The sequence below is a fragment of the Crocodylus porosus genome, unplaced genomic scaffold (assembly GCF_001723895.1).
Source record: "Crocodylus porosus isolate Cpor-Errol unplaced genomic scaffold, CroPor_comp1, whole genome shotgun sequence".
NCBI lineage: Eukaryota > Metazoa > Chordata > Crocodylia > Crocodylidae > Crocodylus > Crocodylus porosus.
The window spans coordinates 62,279,172-62,306,258 of record NW_017728948.1 but is presented as its reverse complement, the minus strand read 5'-3'; the positions used below and the strand labels follow the sequence as shown (position 1 = coordinate 62,306,258).

At 41.7% G+C, this 27,087-nt stretch overlaps 1 protein-coding gene across 7 annotated transcripts in view; it reads right to left on the bottom strand.

Moving 5' to 3' along the window:
- Positions 1-27,087, bottom strand: part of FAT1 (FAT atypical cadherin 1) — a 164,239-nt gene that overhangs the window by 32,119 nt on the left and 105,033 nt on the right. For all 7 annotated transcript variants that reach the window (XR_002104264.1, XR_002104265.1, XR_002104266.1 and 4 more), the window contains exons 8-13: positions 15,988-16,263; positions 15,500-15,710; positions 6,868-10,935; positions 5,974-6,170; positions 4,335-4,488; positions 45-278 (exon numbers count right to left, since the gene is read on the bottom strand). Coding sequence is in view for 4 of the 7 variants with exons in the window: in XM_019552750.1 (XP_019408295.1) it covers positions 45-278; positions 4,335-4,488; positions 5,974-6,170; positions 6,868-10,935; positions 15,500-15,710; positions 15,988-16,263 (5,140 nt within the window). In the remaining 3 variants the exon portion in view is untranslated. The remainder of the gene's footprint in view (positions 1-44; positions 279-4,334; positions 4,489-5,973; positions 6,171-6,867; positions 10,936-15,499; positions 15,711-15,987; positions 16,264-27,087) is intronic.

The following is a 27,087-nucleotide window of genomic DNA, read 5'->3' as shown; positions in this document are numbered from 1 at the left end:
GCAATTTGACTCCATGGGAGAAGTATTGTTTAAACAACATATACCTGCATCTGCATCTGTAGCCTGTACTCTTGTCAATAAAGTTTTAGGTTCTGTGTTTTCAAACACTGTAATGGAGTAAGGATCAGATGTGAACTCTGGGGCATTGTCATTCACATCTTCTAGAGTCAGAATAATATCAGCCTGGCAGAATCTTCCTCCTCCATCTGTGGCTTTCACCAACAAATTATAAACAGCTTGCTGCTCACGATCAAGTGGCATTAATGTTTTCAGTTCACCTATAAATGCAATAACAAATGTAAATTGAATGGACCTGCACAAGTCCCAAGAATTAAGCACCCCCTATTTATTTCTAATGTATAGCAATTTCTGTGAAATATTTCTGCTATAGTCTAAAAGCTAAATAATCTTTTTCCTTTTGAGGATGACAGGGTACATCTACATGAGATGTTTACTGTGGTAAAGTCACAGTGTCTACACATGCAGTTCTATTAGGTCACAGTAAACTAACTGACCACACTGCAGGTTAGTACTTGTAAACCATTTAGTGTACAACAACATATATGTAGATGCTGACAGGGCTGGCTGGGTGCTTCAGTATAGGGGATGCCAGCTGGCTAGCCCCACTCTGGAGCACCCTTGTGCCCTAGCCAGCCTCTCCACAGCATGTTGAGCTGGGTGAGAACAGCTCCAGGCTAGCAAGCCAACCCCTGGAACTCCCTGCCAGCTGGGGCTGCTCTAACCTAGCTGAATGTGCTGTGGTCCTGGGCACACATGTAAATGCGGGAGCAATATTGCACTAGAATTTATCGCATTGCATTGGTTTCACATGTAGATGCATCTAATGCCAACAATTGAGTCAAGACATACTGAGTCCTGCTTTGAGCAAAACCTCTCAATGGTTAGTTACCTTTGCCTTATAAGAGTAACCATTTTGGCGTTGCTTTCAAATCCCTCTGAAACTGAAGCTGACCATCTTGTTGTATACCAAAAAATACAGTACATATGTGCATATACTGTATACAAGCATCTGTGTACATACGTATGCAGACATGTACACATATACAATAATGAATAATATATTATTTGAAAAAACAGTTTAAATAAAATAAAGATTTAACTCTTTCCTTTAATGGAATAAAGAGTAAGAAGGAAATGTATGCTGTGTTGTCCTTGCAATGAGGAAAGAAGTGTTTATGATGAGGGCAGGATACAGTCTCTTTTTATACTAACAAATCGAAAGGGAGAAATTTTTGCAAATGACTTGGTGGGAGACAATTACTTTGTTCCTAAACCTAGGATTAGGTTTGATTCACCCTATAGACAAAAGAAAAAGAAAAGAAAATCCACACATGAGATGGTGGAGACGGCCCAGATCGTATTTTGCCTACTGAACATTCAATGCTGTGTTGCTAATTGGGCAAAATAACAGAAAGACATTCACACACTTGGATAAATGGAGATACAATTCTCTTTCTCTCTCTCAATGGGTAGCCTAGAAGTTAATCCTATTGGGTGCCTGTAGATGTGTGGGGAGAGTGCTCCAAAGCACTGTAATTACAGTATGTTGGAGCAGACTCAATTAATCAGGTCAGCTGGAGAGTGTTAATTAGTGCTCTCCAGCAGCCTCTGAGTCTTGCATATCAGCATCCCTGTGCTTCAAAATGGTGGCGGGGGCACTTTAACTAAAGCTTGTCGAACTAACTTTAGTTAAAGTACCCCCACCATCAGTTTGAAGCAGGGGGACACTGGTACATGGACATTACACGTGTTTTAATTAGAGTGGCTCTCAGAGACACTCTAATTAAAGCAACCTTCCTCCTTCCCCCAAGCACATGTAAAAATGCCCATTATGCCCATGTAGATATATAGTTCTCCCATTTTGGCTAGAGGCCACACATAAACCTTGAGCAGAGTGTCACCTAGAGACAGCCCACCAGAAATGCTAGGCATAGGGATGTGTGCAAGCTCCTGCACCTAAGACATCCGATTCAGGGTTACATCTGATGGGTTTCAACCATTTTGGGATCCTATTCTATGAGGACAAGGATAATACTTCACCTACCTTTGGCCTACCAGCCCAGAGCAAAAGAAGGATATTACTTCTCAACTTTTTTGGACACAAGGAACCCCTCACTGGACTTGAGACACTCTCCATAACTTCTGTGGACTAAGTGGAGCCTGGACTCGATGATCCTTTGAGGTCCCTTCCAGACCAAATGTCTATGAATCTATGACTCTATAAGTGGCACCAATTTAAAAAACTGAATTATATATTACAGTGCTTACCTACTTGCAGGAGGTGAAGGAATTTCCAGGCAAGGACAAGAGACTGTGCTTATCTGCTTAGGTCATCTGCTTAGACTTGCTGATGAATGAAAGACCTTGGGAGACCTGGATTGTAGACTCCAGTAAGCCTGAGAGGCTTTGAATCCATGTCTACCACTTTCCAACCCTGATCATCAGAATATGGGCAAAACATAACTACAGGTATCCTTCATCCTTGTTATTTAAATTGAGCCACAAGGAAGAAGAAAATGCAAGAGTCAGGGATTCACAAGGAATGCAAGTAACCAGGAGCATAACTGGCCTGGTCAGGGGGGACCTCTGCAAGGGAAGGAGCCCAAGGTTTTGGCCTCATTCCATTGCTTGTATTTTATTTTATTTAAGGACTATCTAATAAAAAATATATAAAAAAGAATTGAGAGAAAGACAGAGTGAAACGTTCCTTCCCTCCTTACAGGGCTACAGACTCAGGTCCTCTCCTGAATTCTCTCCTCGTCCCCTTACTCCTGCATTTATGCTCAGTGGCACAGAATCAATAGGATGGATGGAATATGCCTTCATCTCTGCTTGGCTCATTTCCTGGTGGCCAGGAGAAAATGGAAACAGATTCAAACTTGCTCTGGCTCAGTGGGACCTAGAATCCAGGTCCCACACTTCACAGCCAAATGCCCTGACCACTCTGCTACTGGGGAATAGGTGGGTAGGGCCTCCTCTTCCTTCTCTCCCCTCATGTCTTAAAGTTAAGTTGAAGCAGAGTTAAAAACATAGATGGATTAACAGTTTGCCAAGGACTCAAAGATAGTGGGATAAGATCATATTACAAGGTATAGATGCGTAAAATGTCCTAATGGCATTCAGATGTCTTAAAGGTAGACTAAGAACTGAGTCTACATAGCTCCTCTCTCCTTTACAAAACTCAGGTATTCTGACCTATTCAGTCTGCAAGGACTCCCATCTCTAGTAGTGCTGAACTTATGTAACAAAAACCCAGGCACAGCAGACACTTTGGACTGAACTTGGAAAGCATGATCTGTTCTACCATCCTGGAAATCTGATGCTCCTTCTTTATCCTTCCCCAAACCTGTTTTTACACCCCTTGAGATCCCTTTCTGCAATTCTATCATTTCCTGATATACCTTTTCTTTTGTGACTGCACCAATAGAGCTGACAAGGTGGCTTTGGCTCTAAGAGTGAACCATTATGCCTTAACTCAAGAGTTGGCAATGGTTTTTGGGGACAGTGCCAAACACACCCACAACTTCAACTTTGTAAAATGTTGGTGTGCCGGGGCGGACAGCAAGGGAGCTTCAAAGGGTCCAACCCTTGTTGTAGCAGCGCAGCCCTGGCCCCTTCCCTGCTGTCCACCCTAAGGTGTGTGTGCCAAGCAAAATACCTTTGCGTGCCATGCTCTGGCACTTGTATTGGGAGTTGCCTACTTTTGCCCTAACTAATGCTTCATAACTGGCACAAAATGTAGCCAATCAGGATACAATGAAGTACAGATAAGTCACTTAATGCTTCTAAGTTAGTTTTAGGTACTGTTGGTTTATTCATTCCATCCAAATCCCTAACTCTAGCTGCAAAGCTGGGAGCATAAGATTTCTGCCCTTTAGTCTGTTCTCTGATTGTACCAGAAAGATTTAAGCCCCAAACCAGCAGTGTCTTGTTATTAAGTTCAAGTATGTAGTATTATGGTTGCTAAGCATTATGTAAAATAATATATTAAAGCAACCAATAAGTAAAAGGCACAGTTTTAGTCTGCATCTTTATGACATAGACATTTGCTAGGAACTGATTTCAACTGACTTCTGGAATCAAGGAGTCCTGTTTATTTATTTTTCACTTAATTTTATATTTCCTCAATTCAACTCCAAAGCAATTTAATATTAAATTAATACTTAAAAATGAATTACATATATAAATGAATCCCTATGTACAAAAAATTAAATTTATCAACATTTACATGTGTTTTACTTAGTGGTGAAATATTTTTAACTCAAGGTTGTGACTCCAATGTTACACACTGTATTTTACATAACAGATGTTACCTGTGTCTGGACTGAGTTTGAATTTTTCTGCTCCGGTGCCATGCAGCGTATATGTAATTTCAGCATTGGAACGAATATCTGCATCGGTTGCAGAGATCTGTATGATCAGTTTGCCAGCAGATGCATCCTCTGGAACAGTGTCAGTGTATAAAGCCTGAAAGGTTTTAAAGTAACATTGCAAAGTTAGAAGGTATTAGAGAAGTGGAGCTTCCATGGGGGAGGAAAAATAGGGCAATGACAGGTGTGATTATCTGTTTGAATGTTTGGGGATTTGAGAACATGTGAAGTGAACCAGAGGATGAAACATGATAAGGCTGTGGGATTTTCTAATTAATTACCTCACACTGAATACACTATTCAGTGAGGTAATTAATTATTACTGACATTCATAACCTTGGGGACTCTAGAGTGTCAACATAGAGCCAAGATCTTTAAACACCTGGAACACAGATTAATTAATAATTTCATGACTACCCTACTCATGGTGGTGTGAATTTCAGGCAACTTCCGGTCTTCATCTATTAGGCCATATCATTCACATCTGACTGTTTTTATAAAGAAGTAAGCCATTCCTTTTATAAATTGCATCAGCTCTATAGGTTTCCACTTTAAATCAGATAAAAAAATACCTTTGCCACTAAGTACTTGATTCTAATTACATCAGCAGTTACAATGCATAAAAGTATTGCAATGCCCATAGTGCTTGTAAGTTTACAAAAGCATATAATGCTAAATACAATGAATTAATATTTGAAAATAGTCGATTTTTTTTTTATCTGAGGCATACCCAATACATAACAAGACTAATAATAAACCCTTTAAGGGCCCACTGGCACCTCACAAAATAAGAAGGGTACAAAATCTGTGTTCAATGTGACACAATGCACAAAGGCTATAAATAGTTTACAGCTGTTGGCAGAGAAAGTAGAAGAACAAGGCTGACAATAATGGACAAGGATGACAATAATAAAAACATATGATCACTCCATAAAGCATATACATTTTTGCTTTTTTGTCACCATTCCTCAATTCTATGGGCAGAAATAGTTTGTCTAGGTCAGGTGAAGGAACCCGGACAAATAGATTACAGAATTTTAACTTAGTGCAGTTTCCCTGTGTTTATAACCCCTTCATTCCTGTCAAAGGTAACTCCTACACCACTGAGCCCAGGACTATTCTTCCTCCACCTCCATTAGATGTACATAGCAGTAAGATGCAGGTGAAATATCTGGCCTTCGCAACCTTGCTTCCAATGGAAATGACTATATGTACTCCTAGGGCAGCAAAATAAAGCAATCTGTCTTAATATTGATTGCAAGCATTGCAAAGGTAAAAACAAAGATCTGATACAATGCACATTATTTCAATTCCCCCATTCCTGAGTGAGGCAATTAAGTTATCAAGAGTATTTAAGTTGCACGGGAACTTATCCAGAGTTTCCCCTAATTCGGCAGCTTGTATCAAAACGCCTCAAGATATATTTTTGTTAAAAACTCATTATAGTCAGCTCGGAAAACCAATATTTTTTTGTTCATCTCTGGAGAGGTCACTCAAGAAGAAGTGAATTTTAAAACGAAACTCTGTACTGAATGAAAATAGTGCAGAAAGCAAAATAAAAGATTGGGTTGGCAAAGCTTACTTTTTCACAAACGGGGCTGTTGTCATTAGCATCAAGGACTTTAACCTCCACCACAGCTTTGGTTGCAAATATTCCATCCGTAGCTGTAATGTTTAGAAGGTAGTTGTCCTTCTCCTCTCTATCTAGAGGCTTTCTGACATAGACCTTCCATTCATTCTGTATGTTTTCAACAGCAAATTGTCCCAAGGGATCGCCTCCTAAACCAATCAATAAAAATATGTCATTCAAGCAAAAGTGACAATTCAACTATTTAGGTTAAAGGGTGAACAGGAAATAAAAACAAAAACAAGCAAGCAAGCAAACAAAAAACAAATCTCTATACACCCACTGTGGCTTTGTACAAAAAAATTGTAATTCCTTTGTTCAAAGTAGTTGGTTTAAAAGAAGACTCATACAACGAATTTAAGTGCAGTCGCTATTAGCTGTTAAGGTTACCATGGTGATTATCGAAACACTACAGAAGACATCATATTAAAACACCTATGCTAAACAAGAAAAACATTAAATTATTCTACCACTGAAGATTAATTTAAGGTACATTCCATCTATTATTCTACTATATTACTCTATTATTCTATTATATTACTGAATATTTTTGTTGTAGTTTTTAATTGCACTCTTTATTTCAGTGCATGTACAACTCCTGTAGAATTCAATATATATCAAAAGACAAAAAACATTCTAATAGAACTATCTTTAAGGCAGGCACATAAATGAAAAGAAGAGATATTCTGATGGCTTTTGAGAGTTTAAAATTTTTTTAGTTTTGTTTCAATTATTTCTAATTATTTTCTCACAAAACCCCAAGTTCAAATTTGTGTAATCTTACATTTCACTATATCATTCTAATTTTATAACTCAAGTTAATACTTTGATATGTTTTAAAAGATTTACCTGTAATGTAAAAAGTGACTTGTCTGTTAGATTCCTCTGTATCAGCATCAGTAGTACTCAAGATGGCAATTATACCACCAGGTGGATCATCCTCACTGACTGTCCCCTTGTATATCTCTGCCGTAAAACGCGGAGGGTTGTCATTTACATCTGTAACCATAACTTCAACCACTGTCACCGAAGACAACTGATTTTTTTCACCACGATCAGATGCAATCACTGTAATTTTGTACTTATTACATTGCTCATGATCAAGCTCTCTGAGGGTGGAAATCCAACCAGTCTCCATGTTTATGGCAAAAGACTCTATGACCGCCAGTTCTTGTGATGGATCTAGACTATATGTAACTTGCCCATTGATGCCTGAGTCCAGGTCAGTTGCTTTTACCTGGATGACTCTTGTTCCAGCTGGTAGGTTTTCTACGATGAATGCTTCATATGGATTGGACTCCAAAATAGGTTTATTGTCATTTGCATCTTTTACTTGAATGCTTACATCTACTGTGGAAACAACACTGTAATCTTCATTCATATACTGTGCCAGCACTGAAAACTGATACCACTTAGTTGTCTCATGATCAAGACTCTTCTCCAGTTTCAACCTTCCATTTTGGCTATCAATCACAAAGAATTCATCCCTATTGCTTTCAGGAGTGTTGCCTTTTATCAGACGATAGACTAACGTCTGATTATGGACTGCTTGTATAGTGTCAATCTCTGCTCCAATAGGAATGTCCTCAGAAATGGTGTAAGAATAAAATGGCTCTGAAAATTTTGGAAGAGGCACTTCTGGTGGGAGTATTCTAATATAAACAGGAACAACTGACTCTTTTTGTGGGGATCCACCATCTACTGCTCTAACAAAGAAAGTTAGAAACTCATTTTCTAAACCAATTAAGCTTTCTTTTGTAGTAATAATACCAGATGATGCATTAATTTCCAAATTCTCTTTAACACTTTCAGACTCTGCTTCAATGGCATATATAATATCTGCATTCGTACCTTCATCGGCATCAGAGGCCAAAACTTTGACGATGGATGTACCTCTTGGAACATTAGAACCAATATTTACTTCATATTCTGTTGCTCGGAATTGAGGGGCATTATCATTATCATCTGTAAGTATCACATTTACAGTGCAGAAAGCAACTTTTCCTCCAGCATCCTTGGCCATTAAACTAACAGCAATTACTTTTTCTGTTTGTTTTTCACGATCAAGTTTTTCGGAAGTAAATATCTGCCCTCTCTCATCAGTATAAAATCTATCTTTGGCGAAGTCATTTACAATATGGTAAGTGATGTGGCCATAAGTACCGGAATCCTGATCTGTTGCTTTAACTTCAGTCACCAAGGTATGCAATGGTGCATTTTCAGCTAGTTCAACCTCATATTCATTTTGACTGAAAGTCGGGCTATGCAAATTTGCTCCAATTACAGTTATCAGCACTTGAGCTGAACTTCTGAAGACCCCATCAGACACAGACATGTTAAGACTGTAATGTGGCTTCAACGCTTGTTTATGCAGGTTTGAGACAGTGATGATACCAGTTTTGCTGTTAATTGCAAAATTCATGTGATCATTGCCTGTTAGAAAGGAGTATTCCAATTTGTCTACATCTGAATTGTCTGCATCAGAGGCTTTTACACAGGTTACAAAATGTCCATGGGGAGCCAGTTCACTAATTTTAGCTTCATAAAGCAACTGGCTGAATATGGGTGGGTTATCATTGAGGTCAGTTACGTCAACTGTTACAATGATGTCACTGCTAAGTGGAGGCATTCCACTGTCTATAGCCCTTACTAGTAATTTGTGTTGCTGGGTCTGTTCAGAATCCAAAGATCTTGCTGTCAGAATGAGCCCAGTGCTGCTATCTATGTGGAAATAATCATGGCTCTTGCTATTATTCTCAATCAAGTGATAGGAAATTCCTCTGTTTGTTCCAGAATCAGCATCAGTAGCACTAACTTGAATAACAGATGTTCCAATTACAGATGCTTCAGAAAGTGTTGCAGAATAAGATTGCTTTTTAAACAGAGGAGGATTATCATTGATATCTTCCACTATTATGTCTACAAACACTTCAGCATGAACACCAGTTAACGAATCAGTTGCTCGAACACTTAGTTTATAGGCTGGATGGGCTTCAAAATCTAAAGGAGCAACAACATTTATTACTCCAGTATTGAAGTTGATAGTAAACTGATTGAAAGGATCTCCATCTGTGAGACTATAAAATACCTTAAGTCCTTCTGGGCTGTTTGCTTGTATATGAACAACAGGGCTATGCAGCTGGATGTTTTCAGGTATCTCGGCACTATAAAAAGGCTTCTCAAAAACTGGCATGGCTTTATTCATTACAGTGATTGGGACTATAACTTCAGTAGAAAAGGCTGGGTCTCCCCCATCTTTTGCCACCACCGTGACAAGATACTCCTTATTCAGTGTGTCCAATTCAAATGGCTTCTTGAGTGAGATCTCACCAGTAGGTCCAATTTGGAAGTGTTCATGATGTTCTTTAAGGTAGTAATGAACATCTCCATTTTTACCCATGTCTTTATCTACAGCAGTGACACGCCTAACAATATGACCTACTTCAGAGTCTACTTTAACAACAGCATAATATGGAAGATTGACAAAAACAGGAGCATTATCATTTATATCTTCTACTATAACTTTCACCACAACATGTGCAACTACTGATGGTTTACGCTCCTCTGTCACTTCCACCACTACATCAAAAGTTTCTTGTTGTTCACGATCAAATGGTATTCCTGTGGTTGAAAGTACTCCTGAAGTGTAACTTATTTTAAATCTGCTGTCTGGGTTTAAAATATGATAAAACAAAGGCTCATTCATTTGATTTCCTATAGCAGTAACAACAGCTATTGTTTTCGCCTCAGTGGAATTCTCTTGCACTACTGCAGAATAGGAACTTTGGGTGAACTTCAGTGGACTTGCTTTGGTTTCCTTCACATGAATTTTTACAGATGCAGTACTTGCAAATCTGCCATCAGATGCTCTGACTGCTAATTCATATCTGCTTCTTAACTGAGTTGTATTTTGTATTGTTATAACTCCAGTCTTAGAGTCTATTGAAAATTTTTCTCCAATGTTACCTTCAGTGATTGAATAAATCAATTGTGAAAAAGCTCCTGAATCAGCATCGGTAGCATTCACAGTGATGACTTTCACTCCTTTATATGTTGGCACCAAAATGGATGTCTCATACAAATCTTTTGAAAAAACAGGAGGGCAATCATTGATGTCAATTACATAAATAGTAACATTAGCTGCATATTCAGCAAATAAACGTGGTGCCCCCATATCATGTACTTGCACTGAAAAGTGGAAAATGTTTGTCTCCTCATAGTCCAGGCTTGTTACAGTCCGAATGGCACCAGTACTAGAATCAATGGCAAAATACTTATGGACAGATGGTTCAACAATTTGATAAACAAGCAAAGCATTTGAATCTTTATCAGCATCTGTAGCTCGAATTACCAACGGGATATTCTTGTCTGTCAGAACCACACTATTAATTGAAGCAGATTCACTGACGAGCCCTATATATTCTGCCTGCGTAAAAACTGGTACATTATCATTCTCATCCTGAAGATGCACCAAAACAGTATTATTAGTGGACAAGCCAGCCATGTTGGTTCCCTGAACAGTCAGTGTGTAAACAGGTAAGGTTTCAAAATCAAGAATCTTCTGAGAAGTGACAACTCCTGAGTTTGGATTGATATCAAAGGCATCCCCTATATTGCCATCTCTTATCTCATAAACCACAGAAGACTGACTGTATGCTGTAACCATTCCGACAAAACTACCAATGCTAGCACCTTCACTGATTTCTGTAAAATATTCCTTTGATGTGAATTTTGGTGCAGCATTATCAGAAACTGTGACAAATATCTGAACAGAAGTTACTTCACTCAATGGAGGATTTCCCTTATCTGTAGCTTTTACCATTAAATTGTATTCTTCTCGGCTACTACGATCAAGTTCCTTTGCAATTTTAACTGTGCCCAAAATAGGATCTATAATGAAAGAATTTCCAATATTCCCTGTGGAGAGAAATGAAAAGAAATATAATTAATAAAGAACAAGATAAAACTGTTCAGAAGTTAAGAGCATGTGCCCATTTGTCCAAAAACTAAAAGCAGATGAACAGGAGAAAGTCAGGTGATTATGGAGCATAATTTCTAAATTTTTTAATTACTAGCCATTGGAAAAAAAAAAGAATTTTCCTATAAGCAATGGTTAGCACTGACTTTCACATTTCTCAAAGCTATTTTGCATTTACATGGTTTATAACTTTCTAGCCCTAAAAATAGAATATGGAAATGCAGCTTCTTTTATAAAATTGGACAATTTTAAGTGTGCCACAGTTTCTATAAACTTCAAAATTAAAACTGATATTACCTAGATTTTAGGAGGGTGGACTTCAATGAGCTAAGGAGAATAGTCGGGGAAGCACTGAGGTCCTGGAGCCAGGTGTCCAAGGAGAGTGGTCGCTCCTTAAGGAGACGATCATCCAAGCCCAAAGGGAGGTAATCTCAACACGAATCAAAGGGAGCAGGAGGACACATAAGCCCCCATGGCTCACCAAAAGCATCCAGGAATGTCTCCTAGCAAAAAGGGAAGCGTACACCCAATGGAAAGGAGGGGCCATCACCAGGGAGGACTATACTGCAGTTCCTCGGGGATGTAGGGGGGCAGTCAGGAAGGCCAAGGCAGAGATGGAACTGGGACTAGCTTCTCGGATGAAGGACAATAAGAAGTCCTTCTTTAAATACATAGGGGGCAAAAAGAAGGTTCTGGGTAATGTGTGGCTCCTGCAGGACACATTAGGAAATTCAGTCATCACACCAGACGACAAAGCCAGCATATTTAATGATTTCTTTGCCTTCATCTTCCTAAGCAGAAACCGGAACAGTCACCCCCCTCCCCCCCACCGGGCCTCTGTTATAGCCCAGGGAAGGTACACCTAGGCCAAGGGTTAGTAAGGAATTAGTTGGGGAACTTCTGGAAGGACTGGATGTATTCAAATCAGCTGGTCCAGACGATCTCCACCCTAGAGTACTGAGAGAATTGGCTGAGGTCATTGAGGGACCCCTGGCATGGCTTTACGAGCACTCATGGTGCTCTGGTGTGGTGCCAGAGGACTGGAAGAGGGTCAGTGTGGTTCCCATCTTCAAAAAGGAAACTATAGGCCAGTTAGTCTTAACCCGATCCTGGGCAAGCTTTTTGAGAAAATTATTCTGGCGCATATCCACAAGGGGCCAGCAGGGGAGATTATGCTCAGGGGCAATCAACACGGGTTCATTAGAGGCAGGTCCTGTCAGACCAAGCTGGTGGCCTTCTGTGACCAGTTCACCAACTCCTTAGATGCAGGGGTAGCAGTGGACATAGTCTTCCTGGACTTTCGGAAGGCCTTCGACACTATCTCTCACCCCGTTTTCATTAAAAAACTGGGGGGCTATGGTGTCGACACCCACACAGTCAATTGGGTCGCCAACTGGCTGGAGGGCTGCACCCAGAGAGTGGTGGTGGATGGGTCATTTTCAACCTGGAAGGACGTGGGCAGTGGGGTTCCGCCGGGCTCGGTCCTTGGGCCCACACCGTTCAACATCTTCATCAGTGACTTGGACGAGGGGGTAATAAGCACCCTGTTCAAATTTGCTGACGACACTAAGATGTCGGGGGATGTGGGCATGCTAGAAGGGCTACAATCAGACCTACACAGGTTACAGGGGTGGGCGGATGAGAATAGGATGGGATTCAATACTGACAAGTGCAAAGTGATGCACCTGGGGAGGAACAACTGGCACCATACCTACAGGCTGGGGAACTCCCTTCTTGTCAGCACAGAGGCAGAAAAGGATCTTGGAGTCATCATTGACTCCAAGATGAACATGGGCCGGCAGTGTGGGGAGGCAGTCAGGAAGGCCAACCACACCTTGTCATGCATCCACAGATGCATCTCAACCAGGTCCTAGGAGGTGATCCTCCCCCTCTATGTGGCACTGGTCAGGCCACAGCTGGAGTACTGCGTCCAGTTCTGGGCGCTGCACTTCAAGAGGGGTGTGGACAACATAGAGAGGGTCCAGAGGAGGGCCACTCGCATGATCAGGGGGCCACAGGGCAGGCCTTATGAGGAGAGGCTACGGGACCTGAACCTGTTCAGCCTCCAGAAGAGAAGGCTGAGGGGAGATCTAGTGGCCTGTTACAAACTAGTCAGAGGGGACCAGCAGGCACTGGGGAAGTCCCTGTTCCCCTGAGTACTACCAGGAGTGACCAGGAATAACGGTCACAAGCTGGCAGAGGGTAGATTTAGGCTAGATATCAGGAGGTGCTACTTCATTGTCAGGATGGCTAGGATCTGGAACCAACTTCCAAGAGAAGTGGTACTGGCCCCTACCTTGGGGGTCTTTAAGAGGAGGCTAGATGTACACCTTGCTGGGGTCATTTGACCCCAGTAATCTTTCCTGCCATGGCAGGGGGTCAGACTTGATGATCTGCTCAGGTCCCTTCCGACCCTAGAAACGATGAAACTTCTTTAACTCATTCCTCCTTTTGGGTTCACATTTTAGCCGATCTAGTGTCCATTAAATACAAAAAAAGAACTGTATTCCACAACTAAAATTTGTGTAATTATAGCTAGATTTTAGAAACTAAAATAATTACAGTATTTTGGAGAAGGCCAGTGCTTTTAATATGTTACTTGTGCATCTCAATTAGTTATTAATGCAAATATCCTTTAAATCATTACTGCTGAATTAACGATTCCTTAGTGTACTAAAGCAAACATTTTCCCCTTAGATAGCTATTAATTAATATGCAGAGGTTATGCTCCATGGTATAACTACTGCCTTTTGAATCTTAGCAGCTGTCATTTCATACATATTAGTTAAAAATAAATGGTTCTGAACAAGCCATTTTATAAGACAAGAGAAATTGTAAATGGTTTTGGAGTCCACAATTTTCAGCATGTACAGGAAATGAGAGAAGAATCTAACAGTATCTTTGCTTTCATAAAAGTGTAATTGCAGAGGAAAGAAAATATAACTAATATTACTAAAGCTTTTTCTCATTACAGAAATATTTTATTAAATACTTCTGAGTTATGCATATGAGTAGGCTGTTGATAGTATTTTTTTTTTTAGCTAAGGCTCTAAACACAGTGGCATTCTTAGTATATCTCATTACAAATCTCATCAGCCATTACAAGCATTTAAGGAATGTTCATTCCACATGCTTAGATCATCAACCTTAATGCTTTAAACTCCCAGCAACTGAAAAGCCTATAAATGCAAGGCTAAGCAAAGTTTAATACTGACCCCTACAAAAATCTGGAAAAAAGCAGAAGCGTGTGTGCGTGTGTGTGTGTTCAAATTCTTTTCTTGAAATGCTTTAGGTTTTACAGGACAAAATGCACTGTTCATCTAGGTAAACCTAAAGCAAAACTTCATGAGTGTTAATACAGTATTTTGGAAAAATGAGAATATTTATACATCAGGGAACAATAGACACAATTAATGGAATTTATCATAAATTGAAAACATTTTCCTCCCAACTTGCACATTAAAATCCATCATGATTACAAATGTTGCTCTCATAGGCAATTTTAGGAGAGTAACCAAGGACTGAATAAGCATGAAAACGGATGGCCATATCAGCGACCTCTCCGTGTAAGAGCTGAGACATTTTAGCAAGGCACAATAAGGAAGTCTGCACTACCATCATTCATATTTTCACTACTTTGTGGATGATTACAGGATGAAAACTCTAATTCCAATACAACTTCATAATCAATCATGGAAAGTAAATAAAATAAATAATTAAAAAATATACGCTGACATTAAAAATGATTGACTACATCTTACATACTGCTGTGGTTACTTCTGTTGGGCCTACCACACAAAAGTCATTGCAAACCTAAGTTAACTAGCTAACACAAGGATAGCCCTCTGACACTGGCAAATTCTCAGGTATTATAGCACTATGCTGCCACAAGCATGATGTCAGTGCCGCACAAGTCACTCCCTGGCTATAGCCACCAGAAGGCTTGGACTCTTGCATGAAGAAGCAGAGATGGCTTAAAGCCATCATCACATTCCCTTCCTACACGTGCATCCACATGCTCCCTTCCTTCCTTCCAAACACAAAAACAGTCAGCCCCAATGTGAATATTGTAATCAAGCTTTTCCTTAACTAGCATACAAAATAACGCTTATAATAGAATACATTTCAATTAATTTTTACTTTGCATTAATTAAAATATGGAAGCTTTTTAAAAAGCAACTTTCTGCATTCCCTGCCCCCCATTAGGGCAAACAAACCCCGGATGAGTTAGTTTTATATTTATTCCTAGTTGCTTCGTAGACATTTTTATTATGAGGTTGTCAGGCACTAGCTCCTGGAAAGAATGTAAGATATAAAATACCCGTATATTTCAGAAACGTATACATTAGACTCTGATTTTTAATGGCCTAATTTTACATGTCTACTTTTTATGACAAGATGCCCTGATTTTACAATGACTTCATTGTATATTTCTACATTTTAGACCTCAAAGGCAGACAGTTCATTTTAAATTAAACAGATGACTTGTGATTGTGGAAATACCTGATTCAATAGAGTATACAATCTCTGCATTTTTTCCTTTGTCCTTGTCTAATGCCGTAACTTGGAGTACTGCTGATCCAACAGCTGCTGATTCATACACCCGTCCTTCATAGGAAGAGCTGGTGAACCACGGAGTATGATCATTTGTGTCAGTTACATTAATGACAATTCTAGCATAGTTGCGCTTGACAGGAACATCTTGATCTCGTACCTAAAACAATTAACACATTACTAATAATTAACACCATACTACTTTAATCCCATTACTAATACAATTGTAGGAGCTCATTACATTCAAAAGAACTGTTAATAATTTAGGCCTTGCTCACTATTGCTTAAGAAAATGAATTACTCATAATGTACACAGCTAAATGTGAGCATAAATTTTTATAGGGTTAGGGCCTCAACACGTTACAACAGCTTTAAACTGTAGTGAGAAAAAAGGGATACATGCAATCTTCTGTAAAGTAATTGGTATGACTGCTTACCATTACTGTGAGAATATGCTGGTGTATGGCCTCATGATCCAATTTTTCAGAAGTATAGAGAGAGCCTGTTCCAGGATCCAGGCGAAATTTCTTGAGGCTGATGGGATCAGTGCTACTCTGCATTGTATAAATTAGTTTATTCTTCTCATCCCTGTCTGTTGCAGTAACTTGCAAAATTTCTGTCTCTGGCACTGTGTCTTCAGATATAACAACTTCATATTTTGAGGTGGAAAACTGGGGCCTGTGGTTATTTGTGTCTATCACTTTGATGTACACCTGAAATGACACAACAGAAAAAGAGATGATGCTGATAATATTAGTGACAAGTACAGAACAATGTTGGGCACTAGAATATAAAGTGGAAATCTTTTTGCAAGGAGGGAGATTATCTTTCTAAAAAAAATATTGTGAAAGCATACGTCCAAGCAGTTGAAAGTAAAAAAAAAGAGGTCTCATAAATGGAAACTTTTGTGTTTAGACTATATAATTAACAGATGTTTAAATTACACTTTTGTAACTATACTTTTGAGATGATGATGTTCGTATGGGTAACTGCATGTGAGAAGATTTGAATTTTTTGAAAAAGTGTTTGAAAAATGTCAGGCAGTTCTTCCTTGTGCTTCTTATGAAACAAGAGAGGGTAAAGCAGCCACAATCCTCTCCTCCAGTCCCTTTAAAATTCTAAGCATTTGCTAGCCATGGAACCCAAAAGAGCAGGGATGGAAGGCAAGTCATAAGATCCATAGGCTGCAATATTCTCAAAGAGCCACAGTTAATGCAAAGCAGCTTCTTCAAAGGTAAGTCATGCTTGGTCCTATTGGAAGTATCCATGAGGCAACACATCCTCAGGATGGTGGGAAACCAGGGTAACACTCTACAAAAACTGAAGTTCTTAACGATGTGTTATTTCCACAATTCCATTTTAAGAAAGTATTTACCCTTGGATAGAAGATGAGATCCTTTTGGACTAGCAATTTCTTTGGCCCATTCTTGACTACCATAGAGAGGACATAAGGGATGAGAAGAGTGTGTGTGTGGGGAAGGTTGTACATGTATGAAGACAGCTCTATCAATCTTGCATATTTTAGGCATTAGTGTCACAGGAGCACCAAGGTGTCCTGTGCCTTGGAAGCAAAAGGAACTGAGCTGCCCATCAACCGGGCAGCTCAGGTGCCGGTTGCCAGGGCAACCAGGCGGGTCAGGTGGCCAGAAGGGGGCAGGGCCGGGCCTTTATAAACAGCCCAGGCCGGAGCCTGACTAGCAGTTCCCTTCTGGCAGCCGCAGGAGCAGGAGCTCTGTGGCTGAGCTGAGCGGCCTGAATTGGTAGCGGCAGCATTGTGGTGCTGACTGGCTGCGATGATGCCGGGGAGGAGAGCACCTTGATGAGAGGTAGGGTTGGAGGCCCTGGGGGGGCTCAGTGTTTATGTTATGAGCAGGAGGCTCTGTGTTTATGTTGAAGCCAGGTGGCTTGCGTTGTGTTACAGTTATTCCGGAGGACCGGGTGAGGCTGTAGGGGAGTGAGGGGCCCTCACGGGAGCTCCCCAGCAGCTTGGGGGTTCCCGGTGCCCATTAGGGGCACAGTGCCACAGCGGGCACAGGATAAAGAGTGCCAGGAGGGCGCTCGCTGAGTGGGGCGGCGGGCGTGCGAGGCGCGGCCCAGGCCCCAGTGGGGCGGGCACTGATTGATAAAGACCCAGTAGGGTCGGGGAGGCCAGGTAAGGCTCCGGCCGCCTGAGCCCAACCTGGGATTCTTGGCAAAGACCCAAGAAAGGGTCAAGGGGGCCAGGCATGGCTACGGCCACCTAAGCCCCAAGAGCGGGAAGCGCGAGAGGCGCGGTATAGGCCCCAGAGGGGGCGAAGCGCGAGAGGCGCAGCGGCGACGAGCCAGGCCCAAGAGGCGCCAGTAACGGGGCAGCGGTGACGAGCCAGGCCCAAGGGGCGCTGGTAGGAGCCGGACAGCGGAGAGACAGGCCCGAGGCGCCGGTAACAGGCTGGTGGGTAGGAGCCCGGCCCAGAGGGCGCCAGGCAGGCGACAAGCCCAGGGTGCCAGGGAGAGAGCACCTGAGGGGCAGGGGACTGTACAACGTCCCACGGAACAGCTGTGAGGCTTGGGGCGTGCTAAAAGGGAGGTTTGGAGGCACGCATACCCCTTAAGGGAGGGGCGCATGGAGGCGCCCCATTTGGAGTAGGGGGAAGAACACGCATACCGTTCAACAGGGGAGCAAAGGCAGCCTCCCATTTAACTATTCAAGATCAAAGTCTTGGCGGGCGAGGATTCAAGGGTGCGTAGTCCACCCAAACGTGACGGTAGGGGGCGCTAGGGAGTTCACGGCCGCTCCTAGGCCCCACTCCCTCACAATTAGCAAATCACCACCTCTGGAAAAAAGCAGCAGAGGCTACCTGAACATTAGCAGACTAGAATCTGATGTGACAAGGAGGATAAGCCTTTTCAGATATATGATGGAAAGTTTAAATATAGTCTGAAACTCACTTTGACAACCTTGGTAGGTGCCCTGATACCCTTTCTACAAATGTTACCATACGCATGTCTAAAATGCAATGCCAGAACACCCCAGACAGGATTGTAGAGAGCACCCCTGTCCATTTAAACCCACTTGCACACTCCAAACCTGGGAATGCATTGGTAAAGCTGTTCCACAGACTTCCCTTGGAGCTCTGCTCTCAAGCACTTCGAAGACTTTATTTTGTAAGCTAGTTAAGGGAATGCTTGATTACAATATTAATATCTGACTCCTTCAGCCCCTATCTTCAGAAGCAATCAAGAACTCCCAAAAAACCCCCAGATGCCCTAGAGCAGCCTCATTGCTGCATTTCTGGCTTTGGAGCATGCAAAAGTTGGAGTGGGTGCATGAAGCATGCTTGGTAGCATTTGGCTGAGGGCCTGGATTTTGCCTACACTTCTAGTTGAAGTAATTGTTATCAGAAAGGCCATTTTCATGGACAGCTAACAGAGGAAGACAGTTGTATGTGCTCAGAGGAGGATTTTATTAATCCTTTGAAAATTAAGTTGAGGTCCCAGGAAAGGGAAAGCTCTTGAACTGGTATCACTCAAACTGGAATTTAAGCCAAGTAGCATAATCAAATTATATGAAGAATGATAACAGAAAGGAACTATGATATACACATTGTAATACAGAAACAGGGTGAAGAGATTAAGATAGGGTCTGAAGGAGTTAGATATAAACAAAATGCTCTAAAGATATCAGAAGTTGAAAAGCTGCAAGTTAGCCTTTGGTTATCAGGAAATAAAAAAAAGCAATTGAGAAGAATATCTCTGCACAGCTAAATTATATTTTTCCTGTGTTAGTCACTGAGAACAATAACGAAAACTACTGTTGGCAAGCAAAATAAAAGGGAGGCACTATCAAAGAGGTGCTGCGTGGACAGTTTATCAAAAATAAGTCACTTGAACTAGATGGTATCCACCCTAAAGGTCTGCAGGAATTAAAGAATCAAGTAGATGAGCTGGTAACTACAGCACACAATATATCGTTAATATTAAGCATGGTATAACTGGAAAGTATGCCAGTATCATAGTTATTTTTTTAATGAGTCAGTAAGTGTGATCTTGGCAATTATAGACCAGCAAGCCCCATTTCATTAAATTAGTTGAAAAATTTACATAGAGGGTTATAAAACAACTTGACAGCCCGATATAACAGGCACAAACTAGCATTGCTTGGTAAAGGAAAATGCTACCTCTCTAATCTATTAGAATTCTCTGAGGGTAACAATGAGATAGAGGAGAACCAAATTATTTGGCCTTTCAAAAGCACTTTGATAAAGTCCCTCACAAGGGGTTGCTAAGGAAACTGGGGAGTTTAGTTTCTGTCATGGATTAGAAACCGATTAAGAGATAGAGAGCAGAGTCAAGAGTAAATGACTAATTTTCAACATTGACAGAGGTTAAAAGTAGTGCCTCAGGATGTGTGGTACTGCCAGGTTTTAGTTTTAGTCTTAGTTTATTTTTTTCAAGTATGCCTAGGAATTAATCTGACCAAGCAAAAGTCTAGGTTATATATACATATCTGTTAATTATTAAAAATGACTGAGATTAGAGAGAATTGTGGGTGAACTTCAGGATGATTTTAAAAAGCTAGGTTGTTAGGCCACAGAAGTGTCAATTTCATTGAGTGTAAAAAGTACATGTTAATGTACACCAAAAGGAAGGAGGCTTGGCTAAATATATAAGGGTTCCAGCTTTACTGTGATCAAGTATGGCAAAACAAAAGTAAGCATCAGTGTGAATAGTTCAGTGAAATTATCTCAATGCATTCTTGTGATAAGAGAATTAAACAAGGGGCTAGTCTATCTTAGGGAATCGTTCAAGAACAATACAGGTGGAATATATAAGTAAATATACATGATTCATTTCAGTTCTTCCAGTTCCCCTCAACTGTATAATTTAGGTCCAAGACAAAGTACCTAGACAAAATATATAATTTATCTTAATGATATAACATGTTGTACACCCTTACACTTCCTGAAAACAAAACCCAAGAACCTGATCAAATTAAAATGCAATATATTTGTCTTAGGAATTACAGGAATGGTCACAAAGGAGTTGGCTATGCCTGTTCTACACTTACCAGGGATTCCCCACCTTATGAAGGGAAATCCCAGCAAAAAAGACATGCTGGATTCCATTCTCTTTGCACTGCCTAACCACTGCAAAATTACAAAGTGGATTTGAGTATCTGGCCCAAGTATCCTGTGGCAGGGCACTGTGGGTGCCTGTCACTTTCAGAGTGGAGCCAAGCAGCCAGCAGGTGCTTGATTGCAGTGGTTATTTTAGATCCCTGGCTGCCTATATAGACAGAGCAGTTTGGTGCTGGTAGGCCAGGCAGTAACATTGCCTGGCTGTAAGGCTCCATAACATCCTGGAGGTAAGGACAGGAGCCGCAGGGGATGCCTTGGAGGCTTGTGGTCCTCAGCAAGACATAAAACCCTGCTGGAAGTGGGTGGCCTGGTGGGGCTCTCAGTGGTGTGGGAGCCCCCAGGAAACGCTAGGCCAGTTACCACCCTGGTGAAAGGTGGGTACGGGCACCTTAACCCTAGCCCTCACCTTCGGGTGGGTCAAGTAACATTGGAGGTAGTTGAGGCCAGGCACAGCTGCGGCCACCTGAGCCCTGTGGGGTGTAGGACCCTGAGGAAAGGTAGTTGGGGCCAGGCACAGCTACAGTCACCTGAGCCCACTGAGGAGGGAAGCCCTGTGGCCCCAATGAAGGGGGTGGTGTGGAGCCCCAGCGGGGGGGGCAGAGATGAGTAGCCCCAGCAAGGAGATGGCCCCAGTGAGGGGGTGGAGATGTAGAGCCCCGGTGGGCTCAGGTGGCTGTACCCATGCCTGGCCCCAACTACCTTTCCTTGGGCTACTACACCCCACAGGGCTCAGGTGGCCAGTTGTGCCTGACCCCCACTCTTGCTTCTTGGGGCCTTGCACCCCTCAGGGCTCAGGCGGCTGTAGCGAGTACCCCCAAAGGTGCTCTGCCACACCTCCTCAAATACATGCAAAACACCAAGAGAGACTCAAGTTTTGTGGTGAGCCAGAATGGTCCAATCACCTTAAAAGTGGCAAACCCAAGTAGCAGGATGCTGATTGTATCATCAGCGTTTCTGCCTTTAACTTCCACTGGTACTACCAAAGGACACTGATGGAGAAGCTGTAATACTAAGGTGTTACTAAAGCAAAAGACAACTTTGTAGTCATCCATAAATAATATACTGCAGTGTTAAAGTTAATTATGAGCACAAATATTTCAGTGAAACTCCTTAAAGCCTGGGTACAAAATTACTAATAACTAAACCAATTAATTTCTCATTTCTGCATTCTGTATGTAGACTGGTGAGCTTGTATGCTAGTACTACGAATTAAACTGATGCGGCCAATAGAGTGAGCAAATACTTGCATGTCAGACCTAGGCAGGTTACAAGGGTGGGCAGACGAGAATAGGATGGGTTTCAACACAGACAAGTGCAAGGTGATGCACCTGGGGAGGAACAGCCGGCACCATACCTATAGGTTGGGGAACTCCCCTCTTATCAGCATGGAGGCGGAAAGGGATCTGGGGGTCATCATTGACTCCAAGATGAACATGGGCCGGCAGTGTGGAGAGGCAGTAAGGAAGGCCAACCGCACCTTGTCATGCATCCACAGATGCATCTCAAGCAGGTCCAAGGAGGTGATCCTCCCCCTCTATGCGGCACTGGTCAGGCCGCAGTTGGAGTACTGCGTCCAGTTCTGGGCACCGCACTTCAAGAGGGATGTCGACAGCATGGAGAGGGTCCAGAGGAGGGCCACTCGTATGATCAGGGGGCCCTATGAGGACAGGCTGCAGGACCTGAACCTTTCAGCCTCCAAAAGAGAAGGCTGAGGGGGGATCTTGTGGCCTGTTATAAACTAGTCAGGGGGGATCAGCAGGCATTGGGGGAGTCACTGTTCCCCCGAGCACCGCCAGGAGTGACCAGGAATAACGGTCACAAGCTGGCAGAGGGTAGGTTTAGGCTAGATATCAGGAGGCGCTACTTCACAGTCAGGGTGGCTAGGGTCTGGAACCAACTTCCAAGAGAAGTGGTGCTGGCCCCTACCCTGGGGGTCTTTAAGAGGAGGTTAGATGAACACATTGCTGGGGTCATTTGACCCCAGGATTCTTTCCTGCCATGGCAGGGGGTCGGACTAGATGATCTGCTCAGGTCCCTTCCGACCCTAGAATCTATGAAACTATGATTTAGGTTTGCACAACTGATTTGAAAAATTTAAGATCCAAAATTTATTTTGGCCCAATTAACAAAGCTTTGTAAATAAAACCGTAAGTTGCAAGATGCAGCTCTAATTCATTATAGCTATTCTGTGTCAGAAAGGCAACCCTACTTTCATAACAGGAATACTCATAGGTAGCAGACATGTAAAAATAAATAAAAATACAAAAATGGACCAAATTTTTTTTTGCCAGGCTTTCATATTCAGGTTCTTAGTGCAAAATTGTTCATGTCTTTACTTTCACACACACAAAACTTGGATGCAAAAATCAGCATGAATTTAGAGGACAGTGCAGGAAACTTGAGCTTATGTGTAAGTATATTACAAATAAACAATTTTATCACATTATTTTAAACTGTAATACAGTAAAAACAACTATATAAAACAGCCACTAGGCTATAGATTACTTCTGTACAAAAATATTATAAAATTGCTTTAAAAACATATTAAGGTTATAGCGTGAGGGGAAAGAGGAAGATTACAAGAGTATACTATAGAAATGCTTGATGCTGATCAACCAGAAAGTTGAAGTCTGAAGCAACACAATCTCAATCCAAAGAACATCAATTGAGTTTATATAAATGGTATAAAAATGGCCATCTTGGATCACTGTCCCATGAACACATGCTGCACTGGAATCAGTGACAACTATACTTGGAGAGCAACAGAATAGCATATTGAGAGCATAAAATCCTAGTAACATCACAGGTGAAAATGAAATCAAGTCTTGTAATCTATAACTTAAAATGATTATTTTCCTTTGGTATCGTCAGCTTGTATACTATCCTTTATTTCCTTATGTGGCTTTTCTCTTCTCTCACAATTGTATTCTAGTTGTATTTAAATAGCTATATTCCTGCTCATACACACACCTGCATTAAAAGCTAAATCTCTTAAAATAAATTAACCTTCTGTTTCTGTCTGTAAACCATTTTGGTGGCTGCAAGCAAAATGCGATCAATGAGTTGTATTCTATCCTTCAGTCGTAAATTGACACTGGTGCAAAATATATATATACACATTTTACATAAAGCTAGATTCAACAGTTTGCTACTAGAAAGCAATAGGAAAATTGCTACAATTAGCTTTAAACTACCTTAACTATTACCTCCATTTATTGGAAAAACAGATAGCCACAGCAATGACTGAGTGACTAAAGTTGTACATAGTATTTTTCATAAAAGCAAGTGAGTAGTTCACACATTTGTTCTTATTTTCCATGAATAATCTTTTCTATTCAAGTCTAAAACAGAATAATCCAAAATTGTTTGTATTTTGAATGCTTTTGATTTTTTTTCAATGGTAATCTTTCCCAGCCATCTCCAACATTGCCAACATCATTATTGAAAGCCTAGAATTTATTTATTCTCATTGTGCATCATGCACTCAGCATTTAGATGTATATGAAACTCTAATAGCCTTCACACCTACTGCCTGGATATTTTTCAAGGAAGCAATTTAAATAAATTCATGAAAGAGTCAAATGCTCCACAGATGTTTATGGCCTGCAGCCAGCCTGAGCTTTGTAGTTTAGGAGTCAGTTTCAATAGATTATTTTTCCATAATGAGACCATATATTTAGTTTATTATTTTTTTCTACAGACAAAAGTTTGATAAAGGCACACAATCTTGAAAGTTAAATTTTAAAACTGCCTTGGAAAAAACTGTTAATCAAGGCTCATTAACCATTTAAAGTATTTCAAGTACTCAAAAGTATTTTGTAATCCATTAAAAACTGTCCATGGTGGTTTGTTACACTTAGCATTTTTTAACAAAGTTAGAATTTAGATTTACAAGTTCATTTATTTGTGCTAGTTACCTAACTAACCATAAGTTTTTATAAAAACACAACACACCTGGAACATTTTAACTATAATCACTATCTAATTGTTGTGATTGTGTTGGGTTGATCATAGAAAAATAGGGCTGGAAGGGACCCTCAGGAAGTCATCTAGTCCAGCGTTTCTCAACCTGTGGGTCATGACCCAAAGGAGGGTCGCAAGAATATATGGAAGAGTTCCAAACAAACTTTAAAAATGGGTCCAACTTGAAAAATGGATTCTCCTTTAAAGGAGAAAAATGTGGGAAACTGGAGTTTCCCACATGAATTTTCCCTTGGAGGCTGGCAGAGCTGCAGCCTGCAAGGGGCTGCTTGGGGCTCCCCATGCCCCACACATAGCCCCCCAACCCATCCTACACACCCACCCTCTGCCCCAGGGGGGTGAGGGGCACTGGGTCAAGACTGGCCATTGATGTTTACAAATGGGTCCTGGTAGAAAAAAGGTTGAGAACCACTGGTTTAGTCCAATCCTCCACTCAAAGCAAGACCATCTGTAACCATGTCATGTCTATGATGCCGCATCCACGATGATCCAGAAAATATGTGAAAGGTAAGGATTTTGGGGGGTAATATCTTTTATTGGACCAACTGTACAGTTTTGAGAGTATTTAGACAGTTTCAGGAGAAGGTACCATTACTCCTATTCCTGAGAAAGAAGCAGACTCAGCCTGCACTATTATCCCCCCCCAAATTGTCATCTTTTAACTGTTGTCAATTCAAACTGAGTGAAACTGAGTTTATACAGTGATAGTTATAAATAGACTAGTAAACTAGCTGTCAAGAACAGCAGGTAGGGACAGAGGCCTGCATCTGCCCCCCACCCCAGCTGGGGACCAGGATGCTCCCCGGCTCCCCTGTGCCGCTTTGGGCTGGGTCCAGGTCTGCTCCCCTCCTCCTTCTCCTGCTGCTTTGGCCTGGGACTGGGGCCGGGGCCAGAGCTGGTCCCCACCCCCCCTCCACCGCTTAGGCCAGGCGAGGGCTGCTCCCCACACCACCAACTGCTGCAAGAACCAGTCTGCCCCCCCACTTCCCCCTCTCCTCTGTCACTTTGGGTTGTGCCAGGGCTAGGATTGGGGCCATGCTCGCATCTGCTCTTCCCTCCCCCTGCCATAACCGCTTTGAGCCAGAACCTAGGCCTCATCCCCCCACTCCAGTCACCGCTGTTGCCTCAGGTGGTGTGGTCGCCAGTTCCTGTCCGAACGCTCACACTCTGATTGTTTCAGGCAACCAATCAGAGTGCGAATAAAGCATTACAGACTAAAGCTTTTATAATATTAGAATATTCAATCATAATGGAAATTAAATGAGAGGGCTGACCCGCTCTTTTTTGAAGTATGTTAGATACAGCTTAAATATTGGGCAAGACAAGAGCCAACATTTGGTTTTATTTTCTGTGGTGGCAGCTGCAACTCGTGCAGTCTCCTTCTAGACTGGGGTGGCCAACCTGTGGCACACAGCATATTGGGGAGGGGACATGCAGCACAAAGGCTGAAAGGGCAGGAAGCAGCAGCAGGGAGCACAGGGAAGGGAGTAGAAAGTAAGAAAGGGGAAGAGAATAAGAGCAGTACTTGGAGGGGGGGAGGGCTACTTTGTTGACTCCTACTGTTCTAGAATTTAGACTGCCTTTCTGCCACAGAATTTTTGGGTGTTAAAGCCAGCAGTTATGCTCCAAATTTAAAATTTGAACATTAGCTGTATTCTACCTTTTTTTTTTTTTTTGTTTAGAGGCAACTGCAGAAGACAAATGTAATATGTGAGTTGCACTAAAATGTCAGGAAATGCTAAATGTCTGTTTCTAATAATATTAGGTCTACATCTTTTATGGTCAAGTACTGTGTATAAACGTGGCTTTGGTCACAACAAATATCAAAAAATGTGAAGTGTGTGATGCAGTGATATTTTATTTTTTGTTTTTCATTTTATCTGGGATTCTAATCCATGCAACCCTCAACTTTAACATTAAGGTGTTTCAATATTTAATTGGAAATTAGGTTAAACAATATAAGAAATGAATAGTTCATGATATAAATGTGGAATAGAATAGTTATAGATTAGATATTATATTTTCCCATTCTGATCTATAAGTCTTGATATATTGGTTATTAGGGCTGTGCAAAGCTTTGGGTTCCAATTCGATCAGGAGAAGATTTGGCCAGATTCGGTGGCTGAATCTCTGAATCCAAATCGAATCAGAAGACCAATTAACATATCCAAATGGATTCGAAGGTGTCCAAATCAATTTGGAAAGATTCGGAGAGCTTCGGAGATTTGGGCAGTCCCCGCTCGCTGCTGCAGGTAGCTGGGCCTGGACTCCATGCTGGTAAGTAAGTGGCACGGGAGGAGGGACTGGAGGAAGGGGGACTGGAGGACAGGGGAGGGGACCATGGGGGGGACCCCTGCCAAGCCCTATCCCCTGCCTGCTCCCCCCAGCACCCCCACCCCTCATGGCTGCTCTGCCCGGCTCCAGCTCCCACTCTTTAAA